Here is a 14,657-nt window from a genome sequence, read left to right as displayed (position 1 = left end):
CATGCATTGGAGCATGGGAAGACTTTAACTGGTAAAACGTTTCTTCTTCTCTAAATTTGAACTGGATACTCTTCACCCCCACTCCTTCCTGCCCATCCCCACCAACTTTGATAAGGACTTGGCCATGTAAGTTGCTTTGGACACAGGAATGGAGCTGAACTGCAGATCCATGAGTTAATGTGTGATGCATCATTTCTGTGGAAGTAACTGACAAATACAGCATTGACCAGGGAGAACCAAGGTTGGACACAGAGAATGGCCTTGGTATTGGCTGCCTAGGCTTACTTATTGTGTGTGGGCCCTGTGCATGTGCATGTTTGGTCGTGTTGAACTCTTTGAGACTCTATGGACTGTAACCCAACAGGCTTCTCTGTCCATGGAATTTTCCAGGCAAGAATACCAGAGTGGATTGCCAATTCCTATTCCAGGGGATCTCCCTGACCCAGGGATCGAACCTACAACTCTTACATCTCCTGCACTGATGAATTCTTTACTAGTGGAAAGCCCAGGCTGGGTCCAGTGTGGCCTACTTAGTGGTGGTGCTGGAAGGGGGTGGGGTCCCAGTCTGACCTACTTCTAGTGGTGGTGGTGGAAGAGGGTAGGGGCATGTTAGAGACCTCTATCTGTCTCCCTCTCAGTGTCTTTCTCTCACTTTAGAATCATGACTATAGAAATAGTTAGAGATGAAAAATCTATCTCATGGCAATTATGTGATATGTTCATTGTCTGAACTCTCATTTAATCATCACCCAAGATCCTCTTACTTTGTAGACGAGGAAACTGAAGTCCAGATAAGTTTCAGGGTTTCCCAGAGCACACACTTAACTGAGAACCAGACTGGAAACTGTTCTTTCTTCAGTCTCAGTTCCCTGCACACGGCTCAGCAAGACCTTCTGGCTCTCCCACCTAACAACCGTTTGACCTTGGAAAATCACTTAATCTCTTTGGATTCCCATAATGGGATGGGTGGGGTATCAGATGAGACCAGATAAGACTTCATTCATCTGAAATAATTAATTAGTAGTGTTTGTTTCATGATTCCTCTCATGGGGGAATTTTCTGTTGTGAATGCTATGAACTCGAGGAACTTTTGAGCCAAGGCAGTGTTACAGGAAGAAAAGCAAAAACTTTAAAGATATTCAGACTTGAATTCAAATCTGAATTCTATTAGCTATTATTTAAATGCTCTCAGTCTAAATTTTCTCATCAGTAAAATGGGAGCTAATCTTAGCTTTTGGGCTGTCCTGTTTGATGTCCATAAAACCCATGTTCACAAGTTCAGTGGTGCCCAAGTTTATGGCTTTCAGTGTATGTCAATTCTTGCTCCTATTCCTTCCCCTTAGTTCAGCAGTGATTTTGATCCATTTAAATATTTTCTCCTTGGAGGCTAAGCCTAATATGTGTTTTATTTCGTTGCCCAGTTCAGTAGAGCTTCACCATCCCTTAACATGGACTTGAGGCCTTCCTCTTTAGTAGTTTAGATAATCTACACAGTTTTGATTCTTAGAGGAGAAAACTTTCTGATGGAACATTCAGACTCAGCAGAGAAGGGGTGAAAGGGAGCCAGTTTTGTGCTGAAGTCTTCACTCTGCCCTGGGGATTCTGGCTTTCTTGTTATTTCTTGAACACTTCCGGCATGTTCCCGCCTCAGGGACTTTGCAATGAATATTCCTCTGCTTGGAAAACTCTTTCCCCATGTTCCATAGGATTTTCCCTTCTCATTCTGGTCTTTGCTCAAATGTTCAAAAATTTTCTTGATGCCCTTCCTTTATCCTTCTATTTTAAAATTACAGATCTCCCCTAGTCTTGGCACTCCCTATTCTTATTTTTTTCCTATAGCACTTTTTTTTTTTAAACTACTTCACATAGTGTATATTTTACTTATGTATTGCTTCTTTCTTCTCACTAAAACAAAAGCTTTGTGAGAGCAGGGACTTCTTTTTACACCAATGTATCCCCAGAACAGAATGGTTCCTGGACACTATAACCACCCCATGCATATTTGGCTGGTTTTTATATTTTGTGCAGCTGAATAGACAATATATTCCTACGATCTTCAGGTGGCCATCTGGAAGGCAGCTAGCGCCTACAGAATGAATATAGGCAGTTGTTTTGCATCACTTTCTTCATCTGGATTTACATAAGGAGGTGAGAAGAAAAAGTAGACAAGGATGAAAATAAGTCCCTCAAAGTCAGAACCACTTAGGAGACTTCATCTAGCCTATGAAGGAGCAGCCAGTATACGAACCACTGTTTTAACAGGTGACAAAAGATGACTCAATTTAGCAAGTTTCAGTTTTGAGTCAAGTTTCTCAAAAGTATAATTGTAAGTTCATTTAGTACATAGGATTTTTAACATTTTTCCTTTTATTTTCTTGCACTGGTGGGATGTGAGCTAAGGGAAGGTGGCTATAGGCTGATGATGTCGTCTGCTGATTTAAGTATTCTGCTCTACGTTTGGCTCAGTTCTTCAATTGCCATCAGGAATAAACTGAATTTGGTGCCTGTTATGATGGGGAAGAATCTTTTCTCCTATCACACTGTCCAGTGGTAGACAGGGAACTGTGAAATTTATCTTCTTTACAGAATGATTGTTTTCAAGTAATCCTTTTCACGGCAAGACATTCAGAATAATTTTTCTTTGAGGGGAAGATACATTTAGGGACCTAGGGGCATGAAATACCAAAAGCCTTGTTACAGAGTAGAAGGCAAGCCAAGTGTTCAAAAAAGGCAGGAAAGGGCTCAGGAAAGTTAACCAACTATTAAAACTTTTTTTTTGTAGTTACACAACAATAGGAACTACACAATCAATTCAAAGAAAACAAGGGCTTTTTTAGGCTCAGTTCAGTTCAGTCGCTCAGTTGTGTCTGACTCTTTGTGACCCCGTGGACTGCAGCATGCCAAGCCTCCCTGTCCATCACCAACTCCTGGAGTCCACCCAAACTCATGTCCATTGAGTCAGTGATGCCATCCAGCCATCTCATCCTCTGTCGTCCCCTTCTCCTCCTGCCCTCAATCTTCCCCAGCATCACAGTCTTTTCCAATGAGTCAGCTCTTTGCATCAGGTGGCCAAAATATTGGAGTTTCAGCTTCAACATCAGTTCTTCCAATGAACACCCAGGACTGATCTCCTTTAGGATGGACTGGTTGGATCTCCTTGCAGTCCAAGGGACTCTCAGGAGTCTTCTCCAACACCACAGTTCAGAAGCATCAATTCTTCAGCGCTCAGCTTTCTTTATAGTCCAACTCTCACATCCATACATGACCACTGGAAAAACCATAGCCTTGACTAGATGGACCTTTGTTGGCAAAGTAATGTCTCTGCTTTTAAATATACTGTCTAGGCTGGTCATAACTTTCCTTCTAAGGAGTAAGCATCTTTTAATTTCATGGCTGCAGTCACCATCTGCAGCAATCTTGGAGCCCAGAAAAATAAAGTCTGCCACGGTTTCCCCATCTATTTGCCATGAAGTGATGGGACCGGATGCCATGATCTTAGTTTTCTGAATGTTGAGCTTTAAGCCAACTTTTTCACTCTCTTCTTTCACTTTCATCAAGAGGCTCTTTAGTTCTCCTTCACTTTCTGCCATAAGGGTGATGTCATCTGCATATCTACTGATGATTATTTGCAATGATCTCTTTATCCAACAGCATAAGAATAAGCCAGTTTGTGAGTGTTCTAAGTGGTTAATGTTCTATGAAGATCAGCATTTCTGTCTCAGTTGACATCTTTTCTGAACTTAAAGACCTACTGATTTACTTGTTAGTGTTGATCCTTATTGGGCTTCCCAGGTGATGCAGTGATAAAGAATCCACCTATCAATGGAGATGTGGGTTTGACCCCTGGGTCAGGGAGATCCCCTGGAGTATAAAATGGCAACCGGCTCCAGTATTCTTGCCTGGAAAACTCCATGGAAAGAGGACTCTGGCAGGCAACAGTCCATGGGGTCGCATAGAGTCAGACATGACTGAGCGACTGAGCGCACACACACACACACACACACACACACACACACACACTGATCCTAATGGGAAGCTTCTAGCACACCAAGACGTGTACTAAGGCCTGCTAAAATGCCTCACATACAATAGGCAATTCATGAATATTGCTTTGTTTCTTCTCTTCCTTGTGTAAACTTTTCTGTTCCTAAGGTCAGTTTTACTTTTTCTTGGTCTTTTTTATTTGTTTGAAGTATAGTTCATTTACAATGTTTTGCTAGTCTCTGCTGTATAGCGCAGTGACTCTTATACATATATATTCATTCTTTCCTTAATATTCCTCTCCATTATGGTTTATCCCAAGAGATTAGATATAGTTTGGTATGCTATATAGTGGCAACTTGTTGTTTATTCTAACTTCCTTTTTAAGTTTCTTTTTAAAGAAAAGCAAAACATTGTAAATAAGCTATATTTTTTCCCTTAAAGTAATATATGCTTGTTAAAAAAAAGTATATGACTTTATAGCAGACAAAAATGAAAAAAATCTCATGACACAAATGCAATCACGGTTAACATTTTCATTAACTTTTTCCCCCCAGGTTTTGTCCTACCTCATGTATAGGCTTAATTTAAAAGTTTTTTTTAAACTTTTAATTTTATATTGGGGTGTGTGTGTGTGTGTGTGTGTTAGTCGCTCAGTCGTGTCCAACTCTTTGCGACCCCACGGACTGTAGCCCACCAGGCTTCTCTGTCCTTGGAATTCTCCAGGCAAGAACACTGGAGTGGATTGCCATTCCCTTCTCCAGAGGAACTTCGCAACCCAGGGATTAAACCCTGGTGTCCTGAATCACAGGCAGGTTATTTACCATTTGAGCTACAGGGAAGTCCTAATTTTATAATGGAGTATAGCCAATTAACAATGTTGTGATAGTTTCAGGTGGACAGCAAAGGAACTCAGCCATACATATATATGTATCCATTCTCCCCCAAACTCCCCTTCCATCCGGGCTGCCACATGACATTGAGCCGAGTTCCCTATGCTATACAGTAGGACCTTGGTGGCTATCCATTTTAAATACAACAGTGTGTAATGTAGGTCCCAAACTTCCTAGCTATCCCTTCCTCTCTTCCTTTCCCCTGGCAATCATAAGTTTGTTCTCTAAGTCTGTGAGTCTGTTTGTTTTACGAATAAGTCCATTTGCATCATCTTTTTAGATTCTGCACATATAAAAAAACTTTTAGTATAGAATATTTATTTGTACATACACGTTCACAGCAACATTATTCACAATAGCCAAAAGGTGGAAGCAATCTAACTGTCCATCAATGGATGAGTGAATAAATGAAATGTGATATGTACACACAATGGAATAGTATTTAGCCATAAGGAGGGATCAGGTATTGAAAGATGCTAGGGCATGGAAGAACCTTGAAGACATTATGCTCAGTGAGACAAGTCAGTCACAAAGGGACAGATACTGTAGGATTCCACTTACTTGTGGTACCTGCTGCTAAGTAGAGTAGTCAAATTAATAGAAAGGAGAACAGTGGTTGCCAGGGGCTGAGGGTAGAGGGGGATGGGGAGTTACTGTCTAGTGGGTACAAGTTTCATTCTGAGAAGACGTAAAAGTCCTTGAGATGGATGCTGGTAATGATTTTACAGTATCAAAATACTAATGTTACTGAATTATATACTTTAAAATGGTTAAACTGGTAAATTGTATATTTTACCAATAAGAAAGACTTCAGTTATAAGTGACACATGCCCATGAAAAAAATTAAAATGCATACATTGAAAAGTAAAATTCTTCTTACTTACCTCCCCTCCTCACTTACACAACGCAGAGATAACCATTCTAGCTGCTTTCGTATTTCTGCTTTTCACTTACCTGCACCTGTAACTGGAACAAGGATCTGCCAGTTCCTCTTCCTGCTTTGGGTGGCCATGACCCACTGGGGACCTGATGGTAACTTAGAGAGTCCAGTTAGGCTTACAATCCTAGAGGATGTCATTGTTGTCATTATACTTGCTATGCGTCGCAGATACATACAGTAGGGTGCTCTTGGCTGCAAAGTAATAGAAAGTAAGAAACAAACTACAGTAAGACAATTTATTGTTTTACACAGGATATTCAGAGGTAGGGAAAGGACTAAACCAGAGTTGACTGTCACTAAAAATGTCATCAAGGACTAGTTTCTTCTTTTCTCTCCTCCACTATCCTTAGCATTGGCTTCAGCATAAAGCCTCCCATGGTTCTAAGTTGCTGCAAGTATCTGTGAAGGCTCTATGCTTTCTTGTCTCATGTTATTAGCAGAGACTGGCTGAGTTCTGTCCATGTCTAGTAATAACCAGCAGTAAAGGGATATTGGTCAAAGGGTACAAAGTTTCAATTATGCAAGATGAATAAGTTCTAGACATCTAAAGTACATCATGGTGACAATAGTTAACGTTACTTATTATACACAGGCCTACCTTATTTTATTGTGCTTCACAGATATTGCATTTTTTACAAACTGAAGCTTTGTGGCAATCCTGTAGCAAGTAAGTCTTTCGGGGCCATCTTTCCAACAGCATTTACTCACTTTGTGTCTCTGTGTCACAGTTTGATAATTTTTGCAATATTTCAAACTCCACCAGCAAGAAGGATTATGACTTGCTGAAGGCTCAGATGATGGTTAGCATTTTTTAGCAATATTTTAAATTAAGGTATGCATATTATTTTTTATACAGTGTTACTGCACACTTGATAGACTACAGTATAGTGGTAAATATAACTTTTATATGCACTGGGAATAAAAAACTTCACATGCCTCAATCACATTAATGTGATATTAGCTTTATTGCGGATGTCTGGAACTGAACTCAAAATATCTCTGAGGTATGCCCATACTCGAAATTTGCTAAGAGGATAGATCTTGAATCTCCTCAACATACACACACACACACACACACAAAGTAACTACGTAGAGGTGATAGATATGTTAATTCACTTGATTGTGGTGGTCATTTCACAATGTATATCAAGTTGTACCTGTTAAATACATATAAAGTATAATTTTTATGTGACCTTTCAAAGCTGTTGCAAACAAACTAGTAGCAAGTGGGATGGAAGTACCATAATTAGCTTAGATGTATCACCTAGGTTGAAAAGGATGGAGGGGAAATCAACCAGTGCCTGCTCTAGGCTGTCTCCTGATGCAAAAGGGTACATTTGAACAAGGCTACTGTTAGGGAAATTAAATAGTCTTGTTTAGGCTTCAGAGACAATGTAGGACAGGCCTCTGACCGTGCTTCTAACCTGCCTGGACACTGCCCTGAGTGACCTGCCTGCCTGCTGTGAGTATAAGATTTACAGCACCATATATAAGATAGGGGACAATCTTGAGATTGTGGAGCCCTTGCAGGAGCTCTGGCCAACCAAGCCCCAGGCTTAACATTCCAAGTTTTATAAGACAAACGGCATTAATATGAAAAGAGCTGAAATTTGCTCACAGACTGATGATGGTATCAGTTTGCCTCCTGAAATTATAAGTGGGAACCCTGAACTGCAATCTTTGAAGTCTTACCCACAGAGCAGATGCACTGCCTGGGAACTTCTGCCAACTGGGACTCTGGATGTGCTGTGACATGGGACTTCCCAGCACTGTTTGAGTCTGGATGTTGGTCAAAACCCAGTTTGGTGATATATCCTCTGCTGTTTCTAGTTCTCTTTTCTTTTAATGTTAGTATATTGAAAGTAAGCTAGATAATTCTCTAATAAATATTGGCATTATTCATTTGTATAGAACAAGTGGCTTATTCTTTTAACAAATCCTTTGAACCTGAGATGAAAGTGAAAACTTTTGGCACAACAGCTACCCAAGCCCATCTCATGTCCCAGTGTTTCACTTCACAAGCCTCTCCAACTTTGGCACACCCACCCCACCCCCGCCCAGCATTATAACTTACATCCCATGTTAGCTGGGTAGTTTATTAGGAAACCCAATCAGAGAGACCTCTGTCCTCCTCAGACTGGTCTTGGAGGCCACGTCTCACCTGCCTCTTATGAGTTCTCAATACCTCCCAATATAGGACATTTGCCCAGAACCCCAAAACATTTCAAGTGGATCCAGGCTTTCCTTCACATCTGGCATCATGAGCCCTGGTCACATGCTCCCCACTGCCCACCCCCACCTGTCCAAGATCAATATTCCAGGCAAATAATCAAAATCACATATACCTTACATTAACCAAGGGAAAAAACACACTTCAGTTAAAGGGAATGTAGGTTATCACCTTGTATAATATATAGTTGATCCTTGAACATCATGGGGGAATAGGGTGCTGACTGACTATGCAGTCAAAAATCCGAGTATAACTAATAATTGGCCCTCTGGATCTGTGGTTTGGCATCCACAAATTCAACCAACTGCAGATTGTGTAGTACTGTAGTATTTATTACTGAAAAAGTTCACATATAGTAGACCCCACACAGTCCCAATCCATGTTGTTCGAGGGTCAGTTGTATAAGGAGATGCAGGAGAATTGAAGGCTATATGAAGAAAGGAGAGGCCATTCTGACTCCACATTTGGATGCTGGGGCAGTTGTCCAGATGGAAGCTACTGCCACACACTAACGTTATGTCATATGCATTCTCCACAGCATTAGATGGTCTTTACTTCATTAGTTATTCCCCTTTCTTCAATCTGTCCCTCTCTACTGGAATCTTAGGGAGCAAAGTACAGTGGAGGGTAGGGCATTAGAGTAAAATGGTCAGGATTTGGAATACTTGATGCCCTTCCTTTCCAACCCACTCCAGTCTGTTCTCTGTGCTTCATAATTCTTTTCTTTTTTTAAAATGGAGATCCTTAGGAAGAAGAAACACATTTCACATCAAGATTGAGGACATATACACAAAAACTCTGAATGAAAAATCTCACAAAACTGTAATTCCCATATACTCTTTTGCAATGTGTGCTATTTTATGTATTTAAGAAACCCAGCTATTTTTTACTCATTATAGTGATTTCATAACTGACCGATGAATCATCACCTGTAGTTTGAGAACATGTTTTTCTATCTGGCTACTAGAATGCTCTTTCCAAAATACAGTCATTATTTTCTTTAAAATCCCTCAATGGCCTCCCACTACTTTAACGATAAAGTTCAAACTTTAACATGGCTTGGAAGATCCTCCATTCCCCAGCCCCTTTATTACTATAGCTTCATCTGTCTTGGCTCTAACTGGTCCGTTTTCCTTCTGCAATCCAACCATGCCTACTTGCTCTCCGGACTCAGATGTGTCTACTAATAGAACGCTCTTCCCCACATCCTCTCCTTGTAGCTAATTTCTCCTCATTCTATCTTCTTAGCTTAGACTCCACATCCCTATGAATGCTTTCCCTGGACACCTGGCCCGGTTTAGGTGCCCCTCCTGTGTTCTCCCTTAGCACCCTGGCCTTCCTCAATGGCAGTGTCTGTCACCCTGCCAGTACTGTTTAAAAGCAGGGACCAGGTTTTGTTCTCCATAGGCTTTCAGTAAATATTGATTGAATAAATAAATGAAATTATCTTATTGGGTTCCCATCTTAAGTCCATTGAGTAGATATTCTCATACATTTGCAGGCTGTTGAATGTTTGGGTTCCTTCCCACCACTGTAATGTTCTGAAGAAGGCACAGGTCTGGACCTGAACTGTCTTCACAGACACCGCTTGTGTGCTGATTCACCTACAGTTTAGCTGTGTGTGAAGCAACAGGAAACACTGGGTTCAAGATTCACTAGATCTCTCATACTGAAACACAACCTGCATCTCATAGTCTTGATTTCCTCATCTGAATTCCAGTACCCCAGTTAACATTTACCCTTGGATACACCCAGCATCCCAAATTCAATTTGTGTAACCAAAAGGGAAAATATAGTAACATGCTCTTAGGACTGAGAAGCCAGTAAATTAAATATATAAAATGCTTATATAAAATAATACAAAAAATACTTTGCAGATTATGTTTAGCTATTATATTATATTATCTAGCTACCACGTTCAGATGTGCATGCCAACACCCTGAATTACACTGGGTAAGGAGTGCAAGTAGGATGAAGACTATGGATAAAGGGTACATATCCATAAATACGGATTATTCTGCATGATCCAACTTCGAAAATTCTTAGATTTAAGCTATAATATGACCTATGGTATCATGGCTTTTTATTCAGAGAGCTTCTTCCTCAGAACCTTCCTGGCCTTTAAAAAGAAAACTAAAATTTTACCAGTGTAATTCATTTCATCTGCAATATCAGTTTTAGGATATTTAAAAAACTTCTTATGGGGGGGGACTCCAAAGTCAGGTAAGTGGCATTAGATTGACATATGCTTAGTTGGTCAGTCATGTCCGACTCTTTGCGACCCCTGGGACTGTAGCCTGTCAGGCTCCTCTGTCCATGGAATTCTCCAGGCAAGAATACTGGAGTGGGTTGCCACGCCCTCCTCCAGGGGATTCGAACCCAGGTCTCCTGCATTGCAGGCGGATTCTTTACTGTCTGAGCCACCAGGGAAGCCCTGATCGACATATGGTGGTGGTTATAGGAGGAATAACAAACAACTTACAAATGAAAAGAACAAGCAGCTCTTGCGGTCTCTGTCAGCCAGCCCTGCAGTGCTATCCAACTAGTTACGCAACTAGATGATTATACATACCTGTCTTTACTTCTTTCAGACAGTTCTATAAAAATGGTGCAGCAGGATTTCTTCCTCTGAATGTTAGCATGCTACAAAATGCCCAAAGAATGAATTATGTTTCAAGCATTTTGGATATGACATGATATTGTGCTGATATAAGAATAAAAACTCAAACTGCCTAACCCCAAATCAGATTGGCACACTCAAAACAAATTATTTAGGAATATTTTTCTCATTTTTACCTCAGTTACCTTATAACCTAGTTTGAAGGTGGCAGAAATTCATTAAGGAATACAGAATCAGAAAAATAATGTAACAGATACAGAAAAGTGTAATAAAGTCTTACAAATGTTTTAAGAAAGAATATAAACATTGTCCTTAACTTTCAGTTCATTCATTCCCTTGGTATACACATCGCATATTTTCCAGGCACCTGTCCAGTTGCTAGTGATATAATGGTAAAAAGACAAAGTCCTGCTTATGTGGAGGTTACATTTTCTGACAAGCAGGGAAAAGATAAAAAGAACAAGTTGGGGGAGGGATAAATTGGAAGTTTGGGATTGACATATATACACACTACTATATTTAAAATTGATAACCAACAAAAACCTACTGTATAAGCACAGGGAACTCCGCTCAATACTCTGTAATAACCTAAATGGGAAAAGAATTAAAAAATAAATAGGTATATGAATCTGAATAACTGAATCACTTTGCTGTACACCTAAAACAACATTGCAAATCAAATATACTCTAGTATAAAATAAAATAAAAACTTAAAAAAAAAAGTAAATAAGAATTTCAGGTACTGATACATGCTGTAAAGAACATGAAATAAGTGATGTAAATAAAAGTGCCTGGACATGGTAGGGACTAAGAGTATGCTTTTGGAGCCATAATGTTCATATAAAAATTGAGGCTCTACTGATCAACAGGGATATAATGCTGGGCAAATGACTCACCCTCTATGTGCCTCAGTTTTCTCATCTGTCAAATGGGGACAATGATATTGTTATTCGCATGGTTTTGTTGGATTCAATAAATTAATGTGTATACAACAGTACCTGGCACATTGTTTGTGCTTTTAAGTGTTTTCAATGACTATTTCCCTTTCTGAGTAGCTCACGTTGAGTTGAAATCTAACTATTAAGAAGAAGCTCAAGCTAATACAGATAAATTAAAGGAACTCTATGCCAAATAAAGAACCATTAGACTGAAATGCAGCTCTCTTCTTTATATTTCCACCGTACACAGTAATGAACATACATGAAGACTGAACTACAGCAGCAACTGTCGTCACCCATCTTCACACTCATCAGAGCTTTCTTCACTTGGGTCCTCTGTGCTCTCTCCTTCACTCTCACTATTGTCTTCTTCACTCTCGTCATCATCTTCCTCGAGATTCTGTGCTTTCTCTGCCACAGAAAGGAAGAGACTTGTTTAAAATATTTCTTAATATGTCTACCCTGAAACATCATAATCCTCCTTGTTTCCCCCTCCATCAAGAAGTACATAGTTTTAGAATGTGACAACTGAGCGGAGGGTCAAAGCAGTGGTACACAGAACATATTTTTACTAGCATAAAGATGTTTGTGGATTAAAACTATATTTAAAACATTGGTATAATTTTTTTTTTTTTTTACTACTGTCAACTTCTGAAATAGAATAAGAGTAAAGTGAGATTCAGGGTAATGTAGAGGGTACAGACTTTGCTGGGAACCGTGGGATAATCCTTTCAGTTCCTGGGGTACTGTTCCCTCTTCAGCAGGAACTGTTCCCTCTGGGGACTCTGTCAGTGCCCAATACTGTCTGCCCAGGGAGCCTGCTCTGTTTGGGCAGTTCCACCCCACAGAGGAAATGGAGTCAGCTTGACCATCTATAGAGGAAAAGCCGGTTTCATGAAACCATCTGAGATAATCATTTCGCCTTTTCTTAACCACTTCCTGAGGAGGTATTTTGCCAGTTTCCTGGGATAATGGATTTTTAAATAGTGACTGATCATGATTCTATGAGAAAGCAGGAATTTCAATTTTTAAATTTACCCATCAGCAGCATTTCTTCAATCAGTGAGAAAAACTCCTTGGCCTCAGGATTTTCTGGTTCATAGATTAGGACTGCAAATGGACAACAGAATGTGTGTTATTAACATTCTAAGTGTTTCAGCAAACAGCCTCTTGAGTGTGAGATTGAAACTGTCTATCAGTTAAGTGAAAATGCACAAAGCAAAAACACCAACAATTATATCACAGGAACATCTAAGTGCAAACAGAGAAAATGCTCTACTTATCTTAGGTACTTTGCAAGGGAAATAATCCTCATTATATTTTCTACCACCTGTCCAAAAAAATGCAATCTCCATCACTATGAGACATCCCTCAAAGGCGTTAGCCATGCTGTTTCTTGACTATAATCATTCCCCAAACAAGGTACAAATCCTGTAATACATGGAGACTTTGCCAATGACACCCAGTCATCACCTACTGAACAGTATTCTCACCACTTCATCGGATCCATTGTTTTTAAGTGCTATTTATTCCTTTTTGCTGATCCTTTATGTGAATGTGTCATCTTTCCTTTGGACTAAATCAATAGAAATTTTTAGGCCTGTTGGTCTAATGTACCAATGTCTTAGAAGCCAGAAAGCTTTATACCTTTTGTTTCAGAGTTTTCTAGACTAGTTAACTTATTTTTTCAGATCCTGCTCTACAGATCTCTCTCTGCTGTCTTCTTACCTGCCTTCAGGCGTATTCATAATTCTGCATTATCCATTGAGTGCTGTGACTTCTGTGTAATATCTTGGTGGCCCCCAGGGGGCACCGAAACATCAAGTGTGCTATTCGCCTGGCTAAAAGTGAGACTTGTGGGATGGTTCAACTGGGCCCCAGTGGCTCAGAGGACCTCACCCCATATGACTTCCATCCTGACACACTAAACCAATGTCTTTATTTTCTAATCCACTAACATAACAATGTACCATCAATCTGGGTCAGCATGAGTGTGTGCCTGCTCAGAATCTGCTTTTAAGGATTCTATGGGTATTTATACATCTTTTAAGGCTTTAATAAAAGTGACTTTTTACACATTTTAACTTGAACTAAAACATGCTTATCATTAGCAGTCTAAATCTTTCTCTGAGGTTAAGCCTCCTCCTAGAGCAGAGTTTCTCCAACTTGCTCTTTGAGACACTAGTTTCTTAAGATGTTAATATGTATGTGGGAAACTAGGTTAAATGAAGTTAATCAAAGCTTACAGTAAGGAGCAACTGCAGGATTTTACATAGCCATTAACATGCTCAGAATTAGCATGTATCTTACAGAGAAGAGAATATGGTTTCCCTAATTTGTTATTCCCATGGAATCCTTCTTGGTGAAATATTTATTAAGCAATCTTGAACTAATATTCCCTGGAACACAACTTAGAAAATTTCATGCTGGAGTTAGGATTATTCCTTGGGAATGGAGTATGAGATCAGCTATTTTCATGGTTTAACAAAAACTGCTGGCAGCTGTCAATTTTCAGAGGGAAAGTATCTGCTTTGAAATTCAGCCCTACAATATCCATACCAGTGGTGGTGGGTTAGTTGCTAAGTCATGTCCAACTCTTGTGATCCCAACTCTTGTGATCAATAACAAACACTACTGATCACATTAGGATATCTGATGAATAAAGGAGATAATACAGACAAAGTACTTAGTTTAGTTCTTGCTGCATGGTAAGTACTGAATAAATGTTGACTATCAGTTTTCCTGGAGTGACTCTGGGCCTAGACAAAGGCTTGGTTCCTTCCTAAGCGTGCAGCCGACGCTTCCTTCTAGCTGAAGGGCTGGGGCAGGGTGCTGGGGCTGGGGGTGGGGCAAGCTCTGAGTTCCACGGGGCTCTAGGGCCCTCAGATGGCAGGTGATTTTAGGGTAGACAAGACGCTGGTCTTGTTCACTGTTGCAGCTCTAAGAGAGTACTTGACAGAGCGGGAGACCTCAAAACATTAAAAAAAACAATGGAATAAATGAATATAGATGACTGGGTAGGAAGCAGTCTTTTATGCCTTGATAAAATTATACC

General features: G+C 40.0%; 1 protein-coding gene across 9 annotated transcripts in view; it reads right to left on the bottom strand.

The window, feature by feature from the left end:
- Positions 1-8,201: 8,201 nt before the first annotated feature.
- Positions 8,202-14,657, bottom strand: part of LOC102271300 (glutamate-rich protein 2) — an 81,878-nt gene continuing 75,422 nt past the window's right edge. For 4 of the 9 annotated variants that reach the window (XM_070358254.1, XM_070358262.1, XM_070358267.1 and 1 more), the window contains 2 exons: positions 12,641-12,712; positions 8,203-12,013 (listed from right to left, as the gene is read on the bottom strand). In XM_070358254.1, the coding sequence (XP_070214355.1) occupies positions 11,895-12,013; positions 12,641-12,712 (191 nt within the window). In that variant the 3' untranslated portion in view covers positions 8,203-11,894. Of the gene's footprint in view, positions 12,014-12,640; positions 12,713-14,657 lie in introns of all 9 variants that reach the window. The other 5 variants (XM_070358239.1, XM_070358246.1, XM_070358234.1 and 2 more) reach the window with 4 other exon arrangements.

This window comes from Bos mutus, chromosome 2, assembly GCF_027580195.1.
Source record: "Bos mutus isolate GX-2022 chromosome 2, NWIPB_WYAK_1.1, whole genome shotgun sequence".
NCBI classification, from domain to species: domain Eukaryota; kingdom Metazoa; phylum Chordata; class Mammalia; order Artiodactyla; family Bovidae; genus Bos; species Bos mutus.
Note: the sequence above shows the minus strand (reverse complement) of the source record. Positions and strands in the feature narration are given on the sequence as shown.